The sequence below is a fragment of the Tympanuchus pallidicinctus genome, unplaced genomic scaffold (assembly GCF_026119805.1).
Source record: "Tympanuchus pallidicinctus isolate F22 unplaced genomic scaffold, pur_lepc_1.0 scaffold1, whole genome shotgun sequence".
Lineage (NCBI taxonomy): Eukaryota > Metazoa > Chordata > Aves > Galliformes > Phasianidae > Tympanuchus > Tympanuchus pallidicinctus.
In genome coordinates, this window is record NW_026294618.1 from 62982108 (window position 1) to 63005169 (window position 23062).

A 23062-nucleotide genomic window follows, 5' to 3' on the forward strand; every position below is an offset into this window, starting at 1 on the left:
CATTCAGATCAGGTTGCCCAGGACCCCGTCCAACCTGGCCTTGAACACGTCCAAGGACGGGGCATCCACAACCTCCTTGGGCAGCCCGTTCCAGGGCCTAACCACTCTCCTTGTGAAGAACTTCCCCCTAACATCCAACCTAAATCTTTCCTCCTTCAACTTGGATCCATTTCCCCTAGATTAGCCTTCCTGACAGTAAAGAATTCCACCAGAACTACACTTGAGTCAGATACGTACTAAGAAAAAAACTAATTGTTTTTCCTCTACAAAAAGAAACTTCCTTAGGCCAACTGCATGCAGACTGACGGACAAGCTCCGCAAGTCAGGAAGCGCTTTGCTTGCAGTCAAAATATTCCAACAACTTTTGCATCCAAGGACAAACAAAACCTGTTTGATATGTTAACACAACATGTCTGATTACTTTAGTTTTCCCATGAGTGCCCAAGGTCCCAGCTCTAGCTCCTGAGAATGGCTGTTTAATCAAGAATCACCAACAAGCTCCCACCCCTCCCACACACATTTTCAGGTTTGCATGACTAAACCTGGGAGAGCTTACAGAGAGTAAGTCACTTACAAAATGACTGCTGGAAACAAGGCTGCCTAGACAGGAAAAAGGTTTTTTAATAGAGTCATACAATTGCTCAGGTTGGAAAAGACCTCATAGATCATCAAGTCCAACCGTGACCTAACCATACCACCCTAACCACATTTTTTTAAACCTTTTTTTTTTTATTCAAACAGAGTATTTCCATTAACCAAAATATTCCTCTGCCATTCAAAATAGCACCTATTAAAGGAAGATTCTAATCTCAACAAATACAAGTGAAAAAAGACACTATTTAAAAACCCTTGGGTTGAGCTGACACATGCCTTGCAGCCAAACAGGAACAAAAACAACGTATCAAGTGGCAATTTTATAAAATGGCTACACAAAAAGGCAGCCAGGTAAGTAACACAAATAAGATATGCCCAATACTGAGTTGCTAAGATATTTTAGCTTCATATTTAACAAAGTTCTTATTAGGAACTGAAACTATTTATAAAGACTCTCATTCAGAGTACATTTACACTGATAATCCTTACAGGTTCTCTAACAATACTGTAAAAGAACAAAAACAAAAACAAAAAAAACCACAAAAAACAAAAAACCAACCACAAAACACTAACAAGAAATATCCCTGAGATTAATTTAATTAGGAGTAAACTCCAAAACTAAGTACATTTGTATCACCTATAACTGTAACCAAAATGTGCTAATTAAGTTTGACACCAAACATTATTTCATGAATCTTTTGCAAGAATCATCTCTGATTGAGATTCCTACATCAGGGAAGACTGGATACCTAAAAACATCAATCATTTTTCTGTAGATTAGAACAGCAAGTATTACTAAAGTCTTCATGCTATAATCGGATACAACTGCTATAATAAGATAGTGTTTTAAGAATGATAGTTTAAAAAATTACTTTTTCCCCCTTCTAGACTTACTCAACACCATTGGTTTCTGACCTTGCTTAACACTCATTCTAATTGCAATAACTTCAGCTACAGATAGAAAACTGAAGGCAGGAACATTATCAGATCACAATGTGCTTATCACACTCCAGTTTTCATGCCAGCTTCTTTGATATAAAAAAATCGCCAGTACACCACAACACCCTTGGTATTTTGTCACACTATACACCAGAAATTGTTTCATCAGCTTTTCAGGCATTAGACAAATTTTGCTTAAGCAGCAAGGGCTATTTCCTTGCTAAAGAATAAGAGAGGTTTACAGAATTTTAAACTGTGCTTATAAAAATTATTATTGTACGAAGTACTGAGTAGAAATAAAGTTAGCATAACCATACTGTTGAAAAACATCCCAGCTAATGACTTCCTCTCTCTGACAGAAGTCAGAGTTAAGATCTCAGAACCACTGTATGAACTGAGACCAGAGGTGCACCCAGCACAGCTCCATCCCCTACGACATCAATCGTACTATTTAGGAGCACACAAGCCTGGTCACTTCTTGCAGACTATTTGCTTTACATTCTCAACCAACCACTACTGCTGGATTAGGTATGTTACAGATAAATCCTTTTCTCGTCTCTATAGCATCTTTTTACAGACACATCAACTCTTGAGTTTGTCCACACCCCTCCTGCCTGCACTGGTACAACTTGTCTCCACCAACTCCCATACCAGTAAATCCCATCGCGTGTCACATTCAGATTAAGAAGTGCTTTCTTCTGATCAGAGAGCTGGAGCACCTCCCCTATGAAGAAAGGTTGAGGGAATTGGGATTGTTTAGGCTGGAGAAGAAAAGGCTCAGGGGTAGACCTCATTGTAGCCTTCCAATACTTCAAGGGAGTGTATAAGCAGGAGGTGGAATGGCTGTTTACAAGGATGGATAGTGATAGGACATGGGGAAATGGTTCTAAACTGAGAGAGAGCATAGTTAGATATTAGGAGGAAGTTTTTCACTCCAAGGGCGGTGACGCACTGGAACAGGTTGCCCAAGGAGGTCGTGCATGCCCCATCCTTGGAGACATTCAAGGCCAGGCTGGATGTAGCTCTGAGCAGCTTGGTCTGGTGGTTGGCAACCCTGCACATAGGGGGTTGAAACTACATGATCATTGTGGTCCTTTACAATCCAGCCTATTTTATGATTCCTGCACCTCTTTTGAATGTGTAATACTATGTCAAAGAATGCATCCTAGCTTCAGTATTTCATATGGAATACGTTGAATTACAGGTGACACACATTTTACTTTCCTTATTTTACAGACCTTGATAATATTTACTCCCTTCTCTCCTCTAAACTGAATTTTTTTATATATCTTTTTTTATATATCTTTATATATATATATTTTTTTTATATATATATATATTTTTTTTATATATCTTTTTTATATATCTTCTTGTAAGATGGTCACTCTACTCATTCATTTCAGTTTTTCCTTCCCTAAATCCATGTCAGCTTTCTTAAAATGCAGAAATCAGAGAAACGCAGGATTCAAAATGTGGGTACACCACTGTTTTACACAACAACCAAATAATGCTTTGTCCTGTTCACCATATTCTTCTGTGTGTATTGGGCAGATTTGGTAACAATAAACCCCCCAAAAAAGCCACCAAGTTTCAGCACTTTGTACAGGTAAAATACATTGACTTATCCATTGATTTGGAGCTTCGTACTACAACTTCTGTGAGTAGAACACAGTCAGCAAAGCCCTGTTAATGCAATCCTATTCTGCTTTAGCAGTTTAGTGTATTATGTGTTTCTAAACATATGGAATGTAATATATTATATTTAAGTAAACAGTAGGTTGAATTCAGACAGGTGAATTACTATTGAATTATATTCAATACTTAAGATAAAACACTTAAGTAGTGTTCTTGGAATTGAAGTAGAGTCTCTCAAGTTTCTGCAGTCTCATTGGGAATTGATTGCTATTGTGTTTTTTTTTTCCCTCTGGCCAATCTTGGAAACAGAGCAAGACTACACTTATAAAGGACAATGCAGCATTAACCAAGTTTTGAAAGCCTGTAGATAGGCAACAAACATGTCTTTACTTTTTTCTTGCTTTAGAAAATGGTCTGATTAAACAGGTAACACCTGAATTCTCTATTCTGTCTAGGTCAGGAAGATAAGGCCATCCTTGAGCACTTCAGGGGGAGAAAGCTGTCCATAACTTTAACAGAGTTGCAAGGACTTCTACAATTTCTGTAGTCTGAAATGAAATGCAGCAAGCACTTCTCTTGCAACCAGCGCCTGTTTGCCTAGAGGAAACTGTGCTGGACTTGGTAATTATCCTTGTTCTCTACCAACTCATGATGTTCTATAATTTTGTGAACTGTTTATAGTGATCACTCACATGCTTACTATGCCAAGTTAGATGACCTGACCCTCAGGTGCAATAGCAATAATGGCGGCGTTTTTAGCTGTCTTGGAATGGAGCAAACTCATTAAAATTACAATTTTAGTTAGTCAGTGACTATCGAATACTCATGCTTAAATTATACAACACCAGATTTCTGGCAACTTTGGAACTGTAATTGCAGATATTAAAATGAGCCAGCTTTAAATCAAAAGTTCACTCTAAACACAGGTCTGTTCCACAAAGCATGAGATCAAACAGATAACACGTTCCAACTTTTATTGGTGGTTTTTTTTGTTTGTTTGTCTTACTAACAACTAACCCGCAAATACACCAGCTATGCTGAGCCTATGTATTTATAGATGAGTATAGGTTAGGCTTTTTTTTTTTTTTTTTTAATTAGTGCTGTAGAGCTGTATTTTCACCCTGAAGTAACAAAACTGTTTATGGCTGTTAGCACTAATACTACATTGTATGCATTACAAGTAATTTCACTGCATTCCATACGCATCTTTGCCAAGTTTCATTCCATTTTCTTTATAGAAAACTACAGGAGGTAAAGAGGCTGCACAAATGTCACCAAAAATGGTCTGGAAATGACAGAATTCATTGTTATGCACAAGTCCATCACAAACTAGTAGAACAACTAGTAGAACAAGGTTATACACTGAAATTCAGTGGAACAGGCTGTCCAGGGAGGTTGTGGAGTCTCCTTCTCTGGAGATGTTCAAGACCCGCCTGGACACCTATTTGTGTGACCTGGTGTAGGGAACCTGCTTTGGCAGGGGGGTTGGACTCGATGATCTCTGGAGAGAGTTTGCTCAACAAATGCCAGCATTCTCCACAATTCACCTCTACTGCCTAAGAGCAGCATTTATTTGATCTGGAATTTGTTGACGGAATGCTCATATGGAAAACAAAACAAATGGTTCCTTTAAGCTGCCATCATTCTAAAGTTAAAGTTTCTGTCCTTTGCTACTTAAGTAAAGGAAGAAAGGTAAATAAGTTAACTCTTTCTGCCTCTTCCTCAAGCATCCTCTACAGCATGTATAAATTCCACTCTACATTACTTTCACCACCCACTCCTTTTATTTTTTCCTTACAATCCCTTTGACTACTCAAGTAATTCACAGTACTTTTATACTTCCACAGGCAATGCTTGAAAGAAAACAGGTAGAGAGTAGGTTCAAATTCAATTTCAAGCCAGCCAGAAACATTTTAGAAAATTTAATAGTTTGAAACTTAAGTTGTTTGTTTTCTTTTTCCCAGTTTGTGTGGCTGCAGGTGTTCATGCTTTTTAACAGAAAGTAGAAAACAAGGTGTTTTGTTTTAAAAAATAGTATTCTGAATGAATGTCATAGTATTTCAATATTTTACTTTAAAGAGGTAGGCTATTTAATCTCTTTTCTCGAGCCTAACAACTCATTCAGATTTCTTCCAAAAAATGTTGCATTTCTCACCTAATTATTTTAACAACTGAGGGGGATATTCATCCTACCAGTAAGAAATCTCTATATATTAGTCACTTAAATGGAAATGTATTAATGTTGAGGTGTGAAGGGGTGGGGTGGGGAGAAGGGTGAGAGGGAAAAGCAGTGGAAAGAGTCGTGTTTTGCTGATTTTTGTGGTTTTCTTTTTTATCTGGCATTTAAAGGTGATTGTGAAGTGAATTTCACTGTACCAGACTACTACATTAGTTTTGTACACTTACAAAGGGAATGCTGCACAGATTATTGTTATGTAGCTCACTGTATATTAATAAGCATCACTAAAGCTTTAATACCAACACTACAAAGTTCAGTCAAGAATGTTTTTCAACTGTGAAGATGAACATCTGTTCTTTTTAACGAGGTAGTAAGACTGGATAGAGCATATGCTAAACAAATACAAGCAAGTTAATCCTGTCAATTTAACAGTAAGTTATCACCAAAATTTAACATTCTATTCTTCTTCCCTAAAGAGCAAGTAGAAAAAAATCAAATTGCTTTTGTCCATCTGCTGCTGCTGACTGAGTTGGTGTTACTAGGCCAGAAAGAGACAGGATCAGCTGAATCGTCCTTTTAGGTGGCTGTTCTATTAAATATTTCATTTTAACATGAACCAAAGATTTAGTGTTAATCACACACATACAGAGTACATGCCTGGAAGTAACCTCAAGAGGTTATGCAACGCACTTCTCTGCTGGAAACACATGAAACACATGAACTAAGACAGCAGTTCACCAGGCAGAGGCCTTGCTTGCATTGTATACTTTAATCAGCTACCTGCTTTTCCAAAGATAAGGCAACTCCTGCGAATACTTCAAGAGAATACGGGAGCAGAACAAGACATTTCATTCTTAGAAAATCCATGAGAAAAGCCTCATGAAAGGGTGAGCTACAGCCTTCTTGGTGGAGAACCTAAGAGCACCTCTCTCACCCCTCTCCACGTGTGTTGCTCTCATGAATGGTGCCTAATTTGAATGAGACTTATTAAGAATTGTTCTGAAAGTGGAATAGCCACTGCAATTATTTTATCTCAATTATAAAAAGAAAATAAGCTTCAAGTTGCTCAGAAAAAAAGGACAGATTTTCTACTACCTTCTCAAGGCATTTGTGAAATAAAGATCCAATGACATCCAATGAGATTAACAGATGAAGAAAAGATACCAAGTAGTTATTCCTATCAAAAGAAACTTCTCTATAAAACAGAGATCAAGTAGAGGATTTTGCAAACAGCAACACTTCAGACAACACAGTACTTTGTCAAGTATTTCAAGCCCAGCCTCACTTAAAACAAAAAATGCATTTCACACGTTTCAATTAGCTCAGTCAGCATAACCTAGCAATCTTCAGAACATTTAATATTCTACTTTGTTCTCTGTGCTAACAGAGGACACATTTGAAGTTTCACCTACCTTCACTGCTCTTGACATTTAAGACAAAGCTTGAAGTGAACAAAAAAATCCTGGATTATGGGAGCACCAATGCAGGCCATAATTACTATGGACAAATAACTAGTGAAAACTGTATATAAGCAAAAAACTGCAACTAATAATGTTTAAGAATTGCTCTAAACCATCAGCTGATATAGCTATGCTAATAAAAGCACTAAACCTAGTATAATTTTTAAAAAAGGAGAAGCTTATGGATTCACAATAGATCAGGTATTTGCAGGAAATGATGAAGTCAGAATTACTATTATGCAAATCAAGGCTGTCACCAAGCCGTACAGAACTCAGACAGAAAAGCAAGCATACCTTACCAGGAGAGATTTGAACTGCAAGACTAAACAATTCTCATTTGTGGCAGAGAATCTTAAACAAGACATCAATGTCAGATTGGGCTAAACAACAGCCACAGAAAAAGTACTTTCATGAAAGCACTGTAAAAATCAAGATGAATTAGGACGCAGCACAAATCTCTAGAAGAGAGAACTGCTACATACTCTCATACATACAATCATCTAAGGAACTGTATCATTCTACCACAGTTCCCATTAGTGAAATATTTCAGTTCTACCTACTTATAAGAATCATTTTTCAATGCATCTAAATTCAGTGATGCAAATATCACTGCCAGAAGTTTAAATTACGTCAGTAGAATTTTACTGTATTTGCACTGGAAGTCAAAACAAGTAGTAACTTAGTATTCTCTTGGATAAACTCACGAGCTGCATTATTATCGAGTGCACACGACAGAAGTGTCAACGCTTCTAAGGTCATTAAAGTACTACCAGTTGAACACTAAAAGCATTCTGAATAGCATTCAGGTATCAACTATGATACAGCAATTCAAAGATAGGTTCAGTAAAATAACTTCTGAAGTTGACTGAATGTGTGCTGCCTGCAGGTAACAAACGACGACTGCGGATGAGCGCTGGTACCATAAACTTATTTTTCAGGCCAGCAAACAGAAATACACTTTGTCAAAGAATTAGATCTCTGGAGAATTAGTCTTGTTTGCTTAACCAGATGCACTTTAAGAGCAGCATTTTTCAAAGAAATTAGAATGATCGATGCACTCCAAGATAAGCAATATCAAGAACAGCAAGTAGAAAAGAGGAGACTCAAGAGATTAAAGATACCAACTTAGCGCAACATGTATTTTCTCAGAACTGCTTAATACTCTTTTTTTTTTTTCTTTTTTTTTTTTTTTTTAAAACTCCAAATGCTAAACCATTACCAGATAGCTAAAGTTAAGGACAAAGTTCCTACAACATAAGTTTTCCAGTTTTCTTAAAGTTCATATAGAATGTAATAATTTAACAGTTTGATTCCATTTTGTTTTTCCTCCACTGAGATGCTACAGAGATAACCCTACAAAAATAAACGTGCTGTGGGAACTCTGACAAGTAATGTGTTTCACTGCTCCAGAAAACCAAGAAACAAAAAAACACTGGGTGATTCTGAGACTCGAGAGGAGCAAAAAGATACTAGAAAGTAATAACTGCGTGCACCTCTGATCATTCTAAAGACACTCTGTAAGAACGTTCAGCTTTGCTTCATGAAGCCTTTATAAGAATACAGAGCACGGGGCTTTTAGAAGAAATCTAACGCAGTTACATATTTCTGCTGAACAGGAAGTTTTGTTAGGAAAGGCTTACAATCTTAATTTGTACTTTCAAGCTTTATCACATCTCAAATCATGAGCCACTTCTATTTTTCCAGCCACAACTCTACTGTAATTGCTCATTTATTCTCCTGCAGCAATAATGCTACTTCAGTTCTAAAAGCCCTTCCACAGTGACTGAGAAACAACTAATCCAGTGAAATTACAAATTAAGAGTTCAATTCACTGGGTGCTGTACCAGAAGCCTGAAAGCCTAAGCTGGGTCCCAGCTGTCCAATTTCCTGTTACATTTTACCCTAAAATTCTGCTTCAGTTCTATAAGGATAGATAATATCATAACACAGAGTTGTATCACCTCAGTGATACGCCTATCAATAGTTTGGAGATCCAAGGAAACAAACTTCACAAATGCCACAGTAAAACCTGCAGCCTTGAAAACTTCACACACTTTCCAAGCACACTCCTCCCCAAGCACTCTATGGCCCAGAAAGTTTCTAGCTGCGTTAGAAATCCACTTCGCCAGTAAAATAGCTACAACACTGGAAGAGAGATTTCATTCCAAGATTCATTTTCATAATTTACAGTACGAGATCCAATGAATTATGCTTCAGCTACTCAGGAACAATAAATGTTATTCCGATCTCTTGCTTTGTAGAAATGCAATACAAGTGATAATGCTTCAAACAGGAGACACATGCAATTTACTTGCTTTTATGAATTATCACCATGCAACTATTAATTTAAGAAGCACGCTATCCTGCATATTATGAAGAATTCAGTCAGCTTTATCTGTGTAGGATTAACTTGCCATAAATCCTTGCTTTTTTAAGAGTTGTGCATCACACTGTACCATCATTTTGGCCTCATTTCACTCCAAAACATTCAGAGGTCAGTTGATTTTCTTCCTTAAGAAGAGGGAGATTTTTCCCCACTGAAAGCAAGCTGCATGAGCACTAATGATAGTCATATGAAATAGGAGTTGAAAGAGGTGATAAGAAATATGGTGTATTTATAGAAACAGAAATGTGATAAGATTAATGTATGCTACAACCAAAGTACATTTCGTTTTTAAACTACTCCTCTACATGAACTGGATGATGATGTAGTCAGTGAACGTTCTCTTATTAATAGTTAATCACAGAGTTGCACTGACATGACACTACTATAGGATTTTTAGAGGCTTTATTGACGCACCCTACTTTAAACAAGAAAATTTGTTCAAATTCCAGAAGACTACACACGTGGATTGAAACTTCATTCAGCATACAAATGTCAACAAACCAAATACTTGTTACACACACACAAAAAAAATAGCACAGTTTGAGTTCAGTAGATTCACAACATAGATAAAAATCAGAATAATTTAGGCTAGACAGAATTTCTCAAGTTCAGCTGCTCTAGTCTCCCACCTAAAGCACTGTCAACTGTACAACTTGATGCTTGGTCTGGAAAACTGAAAGCTTTGTTCTGAATAATGCAAACAGAACTCCAGGCATTGCTCAGGTGTCCTGCACCCAGAAAGGGAAAAAGAGCAGGTCAAGAAGTACTTGAAAAAAAAAAACCAAAAGCCAACAGCCAAATAAAAACAATTTGATGTTTCAGTACGAAGATAAAGAAAACAGAAACCAATCAACTAGATTTCCTTCTGTACTTGAACAATTCAAAGGAAAAAGTATTTTTAATGGGTATAAAGTCACAAGTTTAAAATAGGATTTTCTCACAGCTTCAGAGATTTCACTGAATTGCTTGAATTTTATGGTATACATCTACAGCAAAACTATCCAGATGCTCTAACAAACATTTCATCAGAAACTGCATGGACTCACATATTCAGGCTTTGAGTTATTTTGATCAAAGAATAACAGTTGCAAGCTCTTCTCATAAAGGCCAGAGAATAGAAGTTACAGAAAGCAAGTTTTACATGCCTCATATGAAAATTTCAGCCATTTGTTTATATAACCATCTTCTTCTACTGCTGAAAAGAATGGGGGGAAATGAACAGATGCTGACATTCAGAATGACTGAAATTTTCAGATATTTACTGACAAAATGACAAACAACTCAATTCTTCTCCTTCCTGTGAACTGAGTTTGCAACGTGAAAAGAACACAAAAAAAAAACAAACAAGATTATAGCCCTTTCTGCTTGAAAGTAAAATGTCCTAGCCGTAGTTTAGTCAGTGTGAAAGGCACCTAACACTTACTCTACTAGTATTTTATTTTCAAGGCCTTCTAGTGGAAGTAGTCTTACTTTTAGAATTCTTTCCATCATGAGAGAAACTGAGAGGCAAGCTGCAAACGACCTTTTTCTTTTTTTCTTTTTTTTTTTTTTAGATATTAAGTACCAATAAAAATACCACTTGCATGTTGGCAGGCAATCAAAACATGACTTACTTGATACACTGTCCTAGTTTTGCTGTCGAGAAATTGAAGCATAGAAAACTAAATACCTAGTTAAAGATGGAGTAGTTAAACAGCAGGTTTCCTTCAAATTATCTGCTTTAGCTATCATACTTCCTATCATAGTCATCTGAGCTTATCTGTTTGTTTTCAAGTCCAGAGCCCTGTAAAATTAGTGATGTAAAATTTGAGGAGATAACATCCTGAAGACAGACAAATCCTGAAGAGCTTTTTTTTTCACCTTTCTCAAATTTGTTTACAGTTTAAATGCTAATGTGTTCAGTTCATGCTTGACTTCTAGAGGGACTCTTAAATGAAAGAGCAACAGTAACTGACAGCATAGAAGCAGACATCATTGTCCATTGACACTGAAAGCCATCAGGGTGCAAGGCAGTGGAGTCAGCCCAATTGCACTGTGCTGTGCATTAGACCTAGAGCCTCATTAGGAGGCTTTGAGTATGTGCTGGGAAAAAAAGCACAGACAATTATTATGGATGAAACTTCTTAGATACTCTGGACTATGCGTCCTGCTTTCATGATTCAAATACATCCAGGAAAGAAACACAGATGAACATTTTGTAGCTCTCTATCTAACATATTTGGAACAAGAGACCAAAAGGTGACAGCAAAACCACACTAAAACCAGCTAGATGGTTTACATATGGAGAAGTCAATATCCACAGTGACAAGTGTTGCTATCAAAAACTTATGCTGACTATTGAAATTTGACATTGATAAACAGTGAGAAAGTTGTTCCTTGCGGGGAATGCAACCGAAAAAAGAAAAAGAAAAAAGCCTGAAACTGAAATGCCACAAAGATCAAGCCACCAGCCAAGACTCAAAACACTTCAACCATATGGAATGAGTGTCCTTCAGTCAACACAATGAGCTCAGAAGAACAAGTAGATCACAGCAAACAGATAATTGCGTTTGCAAGATAAGTAAATTTAAGTTTTTAATGCCACTCAAGTGTGCATCTACTCTTGTTCTTATCTCATCATTCAATCTTCTCTGCAAAACAGAAAACAGAATTAAGCTCCTCAATTACTTTTGAGGGATCCTGATACCAGAGAGAATGCTCATACCGGCTGGGTATTCTATGTCAAGTGCAGTGGGTCCAATATCTGACAGCTCTTCAGGTTTGTATTCTACTAAGCTACACACTGACTTTTCTCAACATAAAAACCAACAAAACAGGATCTTCCTTTATAGCCAAAAATGGAATAAAAGGAAGAACAATCACACTGATCGCTCAAAATGTTCATTTCTATTAAAGATAATATTCAACTTACAGCAGCCTGCTTCAGAAACATTTGCTTTTAAGCCTCCTACCTAAGTTCGAATTAGAAATATTTCTGAGTAACCCTGGAATTGAAATCAAGAGGGGCAGTGAGTACTCAGACTACCACCTTGATGGCACACAAGCTTACAGTACCTAAAAGTAGTGTCATTCTGGTGCTTTTAGGGACTTCTTAAGACTGCTGCTTATGGGCATGCAGTGGCAGAGTTCTGTCTTCAGTACATTAACTCCACGATGCTCTCCTCTGAATTTAACTGATAAAGATCAGGGACAAAATGTTAATGAAGTGGTAATTGTCCTTCCAGTCTGATTGGTTAAACACACATTCTGCACTTTAGTATTTCCACTTGCACAATTGGATTCAGAGAGCTTAATACTACGTTGATGTCATTTTGTCCTCATTTGCCTCTGTTTGATAAATATACAAAAACAGTGTATGTCTATCAACAGATTTTCATTCTTTAGAAAAAGTTTTAGTTCTGATGTTACGGTCACTGTACCAATAGTTGAGATAACAGTATTAGTGAAAGAAAAATGCATTTTTATGGACAAATACCTCCAGAGTCCTCATAATTAAGAATGAGACGGGAGAACGATTAAGAAAATTCGTGCTCACATGAATCTTTTTCAAACAACACTGGTTTTTGAAGTTAAAATAACTGAATTGAAAATTGCTCAAATGCAGAGAACAAGTTCTATGAAGAGGTTAGGTCATTAAATGCTCAGGACTGTAGTACTGATTTCTTTACATATTAATGAAATCTGAAACAGGTTAGTGCATTACTTTATTTAAGAACATTTTATACTTAATATCCTCTCAAAAAAAAAAAGGAACTTGTAACTGTTCCTGCAAAATTGATCATACCACCTATTTGCAATAGAAAGGACCTGAAAGCCTGATGTGTCTACACTTGATGATGCAAGGAAAACATTAATACCCAACTTCCATCTGCTGGTAGGCAACGAATGAAGCATTATCCTTCCTTTACTCCTATATACTCATAACAGAAGAAAATGAAAACTGACTTTCCTTCCACTTTTAGGATTTAGTTCCTAATGAATATCTCCTTAGTGACTCACACTCTTTCTACTGCACATCTCATTTCATAAGATACTCTTCTACAGCTCTAAAAAGTGGCTCCCACTGTAATTAATCCTTGCATAAAAGATATTGTCAGTAAAAACCTTGGTAAGTTACCCTATAGGTCAACAAGAACTTTGTCGTTCTTTTTATCCATCAGCACTAGGGTGAAAAACAGCTTCTGCAAGTTTCACTCCTTCCCAAAGGCTGTTCTTTCTAGGTTTCGCTAGGCAGAAACTGAGAGGCTGGTTTAACATTTCAAGTTTACCTGAATCCATCCTTCTGCCCACACCTCTCCCTCCTCCCAAAGAGTAAGCAACCACAGAAGATACAACACAGCACTGATGGCTTACTATGCTAACCCATCAGGCTAAACAATAGGCTTTAAAACATTTCTTCCAAATCTAAAAGTCAGTACCGAGGACACTCATCTTCAACAAGGAACTCAAATATTGCAACCTGTGTGAAACTTCTTCCCTTCAGAAATAAATCTTCTGTTACTAGTTATGCTGCTTCCTCACAGTAACTCTGTTGCTTCCCTCACGATCCTGCTGGACTTATCTTGATTATTTGAGAAACAATTCACACTCAGAGAAATGACAGGTGTAGTCACAGCAAAGTGCCAGTAAACAGGTTTTTAATCAAGCCATCATCAGCCAACCTGCAATGTTGTATCACCCCAGACTACCTGCAAGCAAGCTCTAAATCCTTGCATTTTGTTCTCTCCCACCAACCCCAGTCCTTCCTTTAAGTTTCTTTTCGTTCTCTCATCCATTCTACCAATATGAGAATATCAAACAACTGTAACACCACATACCCTCCCTTTTCCATTTAAATGGAATACCTCACCTTTTAAAGAACTAAAATTTATTAACTGTAGTTTTAAATATGGCACTGAGAACATTGCAGGGTCACTACAGTTTTATGTTGAGACCTTGAGAATTCATAACATTACAGCATCAGACAAGATACTTCAGTTCAGCCTCTGATTTAATGCTGAAGTTTTACCTTTTCAACTTGTAAAAGATAACGCTTTTAATACAATCAATCTTGGACAGGATGGTGATGTTACAGAACAAACAAAACAATGTCTACTTGCAGAGAAATATAAGTACAAGGCATAAGAGAATTATGAGATGTACCTGCAGTTTAAAGAGGATTAACTCAATTTTTCTAGCAAAATGGCCTAAGCCTTTTCCAAAAATGTCAGAGTTCATGCAGCTTCAGGACAGCAGAGATTTCAACTCATTCTAATCTGCTAAGAAGTAAAGTTTAGGCAGTAGCAGTGTAGATTAATGACTCTACAAGGCACCTTCTTTTAAAATGAAGTTGAAACACATGTTATTAGGTTGCTTGGATAGTACCATATGGATATGGTACAGTTTGGGTACAAACACATGGCACTTTTTAGCGTACAGAAAGTAGTGGGGTTACTGTTGGTTTATTCCATAAATTCAGTCTGCTCACCTCAGTTGCTTGCAAACCATCAGTGAGATACCATCTCTTCACCCCCTAGCATCCCACTTGAAGCCAGTGTTTGCAACACAGAAGTGGTAATAAGTAACCACAGTATTGTGACACTTCTCTCAAGAGTAAAGCCAACAAAAAACCACAACCAAAAAAAGGAACATGGCATTTTAGAATTCCACTGGATAAAGCAATACAGTGAAAAAGATCTCAGACCAAGCCTCTCTTTAGATGCATAGTCAGCTGCCATGAATTGTCAGTGCATTGGTAGCCCTCTACAAAATGCATATCTTAGCTTGAGATGATGGGAACTAAGCAGCCATACCTCTCATAACATGAACACAACTTGAACTGATATGGAATAAGCAGAAGAATCAAGCCACCTGTCAACAGCACACAGGCCTTCTTGCCCTCCTGCATACCTGGTTCCCACAACATGTTGGAGCAACTCCAGCAGCTGAATGAAGGCATCTCTTGTGTGAGGTACACTGATTTCCTTTTCAGAATAGGAAAGGATACAGTCTTAATGCTCCAGTCTGGGTCCCGATGGCCAGTATTTTCTGAACAGGATCAAATGCCAGGGCTGAAGGTTGATAGGGGAAACCATGGCGTACAGTCTAACAAGTCAGTGCACCGTAGCGATGATGGAACGAGCAGCAGACCAAAAATAAACAGAATCAATATCATATGTTAGGGAATGAAATTCAGTGTCAATGACAATTAAGGAACCATAGCGTTTTAATAACAGACTAACTGCTGTCTTGTAAGAAAGAACTATAAAAAATATACATATATATTTTTACATCAACACAGTCACTCACTTGCTAAAACTTAATGTTAATTTTGCATTATCACTGTACAAAGACTGTATCAGCAAGGCATTTTATTTTTTCATTTACTTTCTTTTCTGATTATTCCTATTTTCAGCCCTAACAAAGGCAGTAAACAATTAAAGCCTGAGTTGTTCCTAGGAAGTTTGGAAACAAAGCCAGATCTGCCATCAGAACTGCTACAAATTACCACCCTCGCTTTTCAGAGAATTGCCTCCATCTCACTCCAACAGGCCCCATATGACAGTGCAACCTCTCAACACCTTCCCAAAAAAACCCAGCAACCCAGCCTCCACACGTTTCTCAACCTCTGCTTCCATCCAAAATTAATGAATCCAAATATCTCCTGAAATCAGACAAAAACAAAATCCCCACCCTTCAAAACAAAGCAAGAACCTTTAACCAAGGAATTAAAATCAATAAATAAATAAAAATGAAGCTCTTCACACATTTAGGTTTCTGATTGGCCAAGACTAATTTGGTAATTGACCAAGCAGTAACTCCACTGCAGTTCTCTTGCTGCAATCAATCAGAATCAAGAACAATAGGAACACCACCTATTCTTCCTTCCTTCTCAGGTGTACAGTGAGAGCCACACAAACAGCAGCTTTTCCATTTCAAAACCTTCATTGAAAGCAGGGTTATTAAGGACCTCATCACAGCATAGCAAACTTCTGCTATGTTTCTCTTCTTCAGCCAAGTTGCAGATATAGCCCACAACTCTTAGTATTTCACACAGTGAATAAAGCTCTGCTCTTTTCCACATCCTTCAAGACCAACTTGTAAAAGTGGCAGAAGCGCCTGCAATACCACAGAAAGCAAGGAGGAGAAACCGCAAACAAGCTCAGCCATATCACACTTGGCCACGGGTGCACTGTGAAGATAAAAAACGGGTATTGATATTCAAATCAGTTCTTATTCCTCTAGGTACAGCTGCTGGATTAATTCGCTGCATCATTTTCCAAAGCGTGCAGCCACCAACTGCAGTTCTTGTATCGCACACAAGCAAATAAGGGGAGGAAAAAAAAAAAAAAAAGAGGAACTTTTCTTCCGTCTCAGGAGAACGCTTGCAACAGCAGCATCGGCCGCTCGGCAACACGCTGCAGCGAAACGGCCACGAACGTCCACAGTATTTTCCAGGCGCGAAGGAACGGCACGAAAGCGTTTCCAAACAGCACAGAGCTGCACAGCCCACGGCCCCCTTGGCAGCGCCTTACCACGGGGCGCACTCAGCCGGGCAGCGCTCCTACCCGCAGCCATCCCGCGGTAACACCGAGACCACACGCATCACGCAGCCCAAAAGGCGACGGCCCCTGGAGCTCTCCGGGAGCGATGGCTGCGGGAAGTCGCCCCGCGCACACGCACCCGCCTTCTCTTTCCTCCCTCCCTCCCGACACGAGCCCGCAGACCGGGGCCCTCAGAGCCGCGCCGTTCACCTTGCAGAGCTGGAAGTGCTCGGACTGGAGCGTCTCCTGGATGTCGCTCTCCCTGTTCCCCGCCTGCTGCTGCTGCGAGGCGGACGACGCCGAGGCGGCGGAGGAGACCGCCGTCAACCCGTCCAGCACCTTCCTGATGTTAAATTTCCTCATGGTTCTCGGCGGCGGCGCTGCCCGCTCCGCTGGCCTCGCCGCTCCCGGCGCCGCCGCCCGCCCCGCAGGCGGCAGACGAGCCCCCGGCGGGAGGGAGGCGGTGCGGGGGCGGCCGCGCTGCTGCTCTCCCGCCCGCGGGGAGGGCGACGGGCCCAGACGCTAGTCCGACAGCGCGGGGCCGCTCCGCATCGGGGAACGGAGGCTGGAGCCAAGCAGATACGAGCCCGTCAGCCCACCGCGCCGCCCGCCCGCGCCCCCCCACCCGCCTCGCCTCACATGGTGGCGGCCGCGGCCGCCGCTGTCACCCGTCCCTGCGTGTGTGCGTGTGTGCGTGCGCTGTCCGTGCGGTGCGTGTGCCGCTTCCCTCCCGCCGCAGTCTCGTTCCCCTCCCCTCGGCTCGGGTACCCTCCGCCTCCTCGGAGCTGCGTGTGCCGCCAGCCAGTCACCGGCGGGATGCCGCCGGCGGCCGCCCCCACGGCCGCCGCCGCCGCCGTTCTCCTCCTCCTCCTCCCCCCTCACCCATCCCGCGCTCGCCCCCCTTGCCTGACAACGCGGAAGCGCAGCGCCCCGGGGAGGAGCGGCGGCGGCGGCGGCGGCAGCAGCTCCCAACCTGACAGCGGCGCGGCGGCCGCGCATGCGTGCAGAGAGGGCCGGCACCCGGATGTGGCGATGCGCGGTGTCCCCCGCAGCGCCGCGGAGTGCGGAGGGGACGGGGCTGCGGAGCGGTGTCGGCAGGACGACTCCGGCGCCTCCGATTCGGCGGACACCCGTAGAGAAGCGGACGCGGTGCTGAGGAGCCGCCTCCACGCGTTACGAGGCCGCGTTAGGGCACGGCAGCAGCTGCCGAGCGTCGCTCTCCGCTGGCGGACAGGGGTTCGCGTTGTGCTGCCCATATTCTGCTGTGCATTTAGTATTCGAGTGCATTTTTTGTGTAATCTATTCAGTCGTTCCTGTAACAGTTATTATTCGCACCTCAGTCATAATGTTTCTGAAGGTACTGTTTGTTTCCTGAACTTTCTTTTCAAGTAAAACAAACTAGACCACTGCCCAGTGTTGGAGGAAGCTTGTGTAGGTGTGATTCAAGACGTCCCAGCTCAGCGCCCAGCAAAGCCAAAGCCGTGTTGACAAGGAGTGTTTCAGCCTGGTAGCTGGGCGTGCTTTGTTAGCACTGTCAGCATAACAGAGCACACAGACGGATAAGTGCAATCAAAGTGCTGCAACATAGCCATAATAATAACCTCAAAAGTAAAACTTCCAGAGGATTACACCTGTAAATCCCACACCAGTTTAAAGCTGTGTTACACACAGACATGTGATGTACGGATGCTGGAAGGCAGTCAGGACAACTTACGTGTTCTTGTGAAGCGACTGCCTGATGAACTCACTGAGCTATCCACCTGTGTTACCAGGTCCCTTGGACACTTCTTCCACTCATTGTGGTGAGCATGTGAAGGCATGCCTCCAAAGATGGCAAAAATCCTGTAAATAAAGTAGACTTACGAATGACTCAGTAAATACCTCATGTAAGAACTAATTTCATTTTAAGAGAAATTTCAGTATCTTAGATTATCCAGTACATATTTAATCTAACAGTTTGTAAAATCTAATGTGTAATTTTTTAGTCTATTCATAGATGATCATTGCAGTGTATTAAGCTGGGAAGAGAATTAATGAAACTCAACTACGTTGGACTAAATGGTAAACATTGATTGTAGCAGGTAAAGATAATCCATAAGTGTAAATTTAAGATTGCAACTAATAGGCCATCTAAATCCTGTTATCAGTATATGTCAGGTCAGGTCCTTCAAACACTCCCAGCTATAACATTCGTATCACAACTAGTCTTGTTAATTATGGCAATATTAATCACAGACACAAACTTCAGAACTTGCTGATGGATTAAAAACCATAAGCACTCTTTGCGTATTTCAGTCACTTTCTTTTTTCTTTTTTTTTTTTTCTTTTTCTTTTTTTTAATCTGCTGTGTACTCAGCCCTTGAACCCATTCTTTACCTCAATAATACATCAATAATACATTTTTAGAGAAGAGATTGAACTTCACTTTCTGTTTAGGTCAGCAGTGAACACAAAGAGGACCTCATTCATTGTTGTTATGTGGTACCAATTCTTGCAAAAATTCATGCTAAATACATATTACAATATATACAGTGTCGATACAGCAGCATTTCTCTTCCTTCATGCTTTTCAGTTGATACCATGCAAAAAAACAACTCCTGTAGAAAATGAATGACAACCTTCTCTCACACTGGGACATCAGTGAGAGGAGTAATATGACCTTCATTTTATAGTTCAGCAAGCATCACCATTATCCCTGGATTTAGCTGCTGTATTTCAGAGCTTCTGAGAGGCCTCCTGCTCTTACCCAATAACCACATCCTGTTTACCAATGAGGCTGATTCTGTGTAACCTCTACTTCACGTTGCCTGCTTGGACCTTCTGGACTCTGATATCTGAAATGTCTTGCCAGTGTTTTTTACCACAGCACAAAGCTTAAGTGCCTTACACAACTGAGGAAGAAGCAAGCAAGTTCTAGTTTGCAACATCTTTATGCTCAATCATGACAGGGTTTAATCGTCAGAGTTAAATGTTTATGAGTCAGCCTCCAACAGTATGTTTTCATGGACTGCACAAACTCCTGCTACTAAATTTGTCTTTGGTCTTCTTTGCTTGCTTTTCTTACTGATCCGGTCATTTACTGCTCCTTAAAAAGGGAGGAAAAACTCACTTGCTCACTTCTTGATCTGTTTTCCACAGGTGCTACATATGCAACCACTATTCCTTGCAAGTGTTTGATGCATAGTGCACACAGGGTTGGGGCACATGCCAGTGCAATCTCATGGATTACAAATGATGTAGGTCTGACTTTATTTGGCAGCATTAGCCTCAAGATAATCACAAAACCTCATTTGGTTATAACATCTAAGATTTGGCAGAATAATCCTAAAGGATTGGGCAGGTAGTAAAGGGACAAGTCCACTCACATTGTTTGTCATTAATATGCCCAGAAGCGTTAATGGTTGTATTCAAAGAAAGTCATGTACAGGTAATCGGCACACCATAATACTTTGCTCAGCATGAAAGGTGAAAGGACCATCAGAAGTCCCCAGAGGTGTTCAAGGCTAGATTGGATAGGGCCCTAGGCCACCTGGTCTAGTATTAGATACGGAGGATGGTGGCCCTGCTCATGACAGGGGGGTTGGAGCTTGATGATCCTTGAGGTCCCTTCCAACCCCATTCTGTAATTCTATGAAGTGATCTCAAGACCCCTGCTTGGCCTGTAACTTCACTAAAACTTTCGACAGTTGATCAAGATATTTGATATATTGAGACTTAGATATTTGCTTTCCTTAAAATTTCTTAATGGTGCTTAGTCACTCACTGCAGTGTCAGAATTGACTGAGAACTAGCCAAACATTTCCTTGCCATAAATAGAAAGAAGCTAGGAAACGTATTTGAACTAATTTTATTCACATTGCTTTTCTTAAAGTCATTGTATAGGACAGTATAGCCACAGTTTCAAGTGAGTTTTGGAGTCTTTCCTGCCTGCTGGGACCATGAACTGTTGCGAGACAAACATCCGCAATTTTTTTCCCCCCCATTAACCTGAATTGGTGAAATCAAAGCAGGACTTCTACCTGCAGATGAACTTTTTGTATTTCTGCAGCTTACTTGAAACATGCTAAAAACAAGAAGGAAATGAGCTACATGTAGAAAGTCAGCCACCGGAAAAGAGCTATAATAACAATACCTGCTTTAACCCCATCTGGAAATAAACTGTCTACTCTTTGCAAATCCATCCCTTTCAGAAACATCCTAATTGACCAAGCCTGCATTCAAGTGATAATTTTCTCCTGCATCTGGAAGCCACTGTGGTTTTTGTCAGGCTCACAGACTATGGGTCCATTTTATTAAAGACTTATGAAACAGCATGACAGCATACACTTAACATATGGACGCCACTATGCTATATGGGTATCTTTTCTCAGATAGTTCTACTGGACCGAGAGCTTTTATAAGAAGTACATGTAATATATGCATTCAATATTTAAGTTAACTCAGGATGCTTCAGTTTCACCCTTAGTTGTCAAAGTGGGGCTACAAATTATGATACTGAGGAATTTTAACTTGACTCAGGCCATCACTTCAACATATAGTTAACCCTATGCTCCCTTCAGTTCTATCCATGCACCTTCCTTGTCTGGATAAGATATGATTACACAACCATCTACTTGGATTAAAACTTGGATTATTACTTGCATTAGGTCATATTTCTTCCATAACTGGATCTATTTTGATAAGTACTTGAAACATACTAATGCAGAACCATTTAAACAGAATAAGAGGTTGGAAGAAACCTCTAATGGTAACCTTGTCCAGCTGTCCTTTGCTCGTAAGCTAGATACAACTCCAAAGTTAGATCTTGTTTCTCATGATCAGGTCCATTTTTTTTTTTTAATTTTTTTTTAGCTTCTCCAGAGATGGAGATTCTTGTAACCTCTGCTTTTAACTTATTACAAAAAGAGAACACAGTTTCTTGTTCCACATGCTTCATTTCTCTTTTTATGTTAATACACCCCAAACGGGTTTTAAATGAGACACAGCATCCGGACAGAAAAGCTATGGACAGTAATACTTTACTGAGTAATGAAAATTACTTTGTATGTATTTATCATACACTTTTTTTTTTATGATATCCAGTCAATTATAATACAAGTACTTCTTATTATAGTGCCTCTTTGAGACCTGCATAAAAGAGTGAAGCAAAATATGAAATACAGTCTGCCTCCATTAAAAGGCAGCAAAATATTACAAGTGAAATCAACACAAGCTTTATAAAATAGTTAAGACGAAGTATGAGTGTCTGCCAAGAGACAAAGACTTTCTGGGACTAAATGAATTAAAGCTAAAATATAATGGACAAAACTAATTTATCCACGCTTAAACAGAATTATTGTGCTGCAATTTAAAAAAAAAAGAAGTCCTTCAAATTTAATGATCTGTTTATATACAATATTTCGTACAAAGTGTAGCATTTCAGACAGGATCTTTCATCAATGAGTCATTTTTCTCTACAAGAAAAAACCACACATTTTATTACTGTCATTGTAATTACAACACATTAGTCAGGAGGAGATTCCTATTGTAAAGTAGTTTAGCAATCTAGACAAGTACTTGTTAAGACTTCAGTAGCATTAGTCTTTGGTTAAACAGACTAGTATTTCACCGGTAATTTTCTTCTTATTTAAAAGTAAAGTAAAATTATATAAACTGCAAGTCTTAAAAGCAAGCAAACAGGCTATTCTAATGAAGTCAAAGCCAGAGGATCCTAGAAGTGCATACGCTTCACTGAATTTCAGGCTTTTTGTTTCTTTTGCATTTATTTTCATTCATGTTGCCATTTTTCTGTGAATATACATACATTGTTAGCACCAGGTTAGAAATAATAATGCAAGATATGTCATTAAATGATCTGATTAGGTCACTTGTGAAATAAAGTTTCAGATGTGAAGACAAGTGGAAAATTTTCCATAAGAATTAGGGATCTCTATGATTTTTACTTAATTCTAACATGGTAGAAGAACTTCCTTCTGTTCCTTCCCTCATCCCATTCAGGCAGTGGGATAAGAGATGGAACATAATGACAGCTGACACTTTACAGAGAAAATACTAGTAGCCTCAAATTTAAGATGAACATTATAATTTAAGAAAAACAAGGCAAATAATTTTTGAAGGAGAAGTAAAATGGGTACAAGGCATTTGGGTAGGAAGAGCACGGAATGTAGAGGACAGGTTAAAATGTATTAGTGACTGTATATGATGATTCTCAGACGTGTCTATACATTTTTAAAATTCTGTCCCTAACCTAGGCTGAATTTTGGGTGTCACAGCTGTCCGTTGCTGCATTCACCAGTAGTCTGCCACCAGGTGCCTTCTTTGGGGAGGGGAATAAGCTGAGGCCAGG

At 39.6% G+C, this 23062-nt stretch overlaps 1 protein-coding gene across 7 annotated transcripts in view; it reads right to left on the bottom strand.

Moving 5' to 3' along the window:
• The window catches only part of STXBP5 (syntaxin binding protein 5), a 105499-nt gene extending 88344 nt beyond the window's left edge, over positions 1-17155 (bottom strand). For 3 of the 7 annotated variants that reach the window (XM_052673026.1, XM_052673006.1, XM_052672988.1), the window contains exons 1-2: positions 16927-17151; positions 15180-15277 (exon numbers count right to left, since the gene is read on the bottom strand). In XM_052673026.1, the coding sequence (XP_052528986.1) occupies positions 15180-15277; positions 16927-17079 (251 nt within the window). In that variant the 5' untranslated portion in view covers positions 17080-17151. Of the gene's footprint in view, positions 1-15179; positions 15278-16926 lie in introns of all 7 variants that reach the window. The other 4 variants (XM_052673015.1, XM_052672997.1, XM_052672972.1 and 1 more) reach the window with 3 other exon arrangements.
• Positions 17156-23062: the final 5907 nt, after the last annotated feature.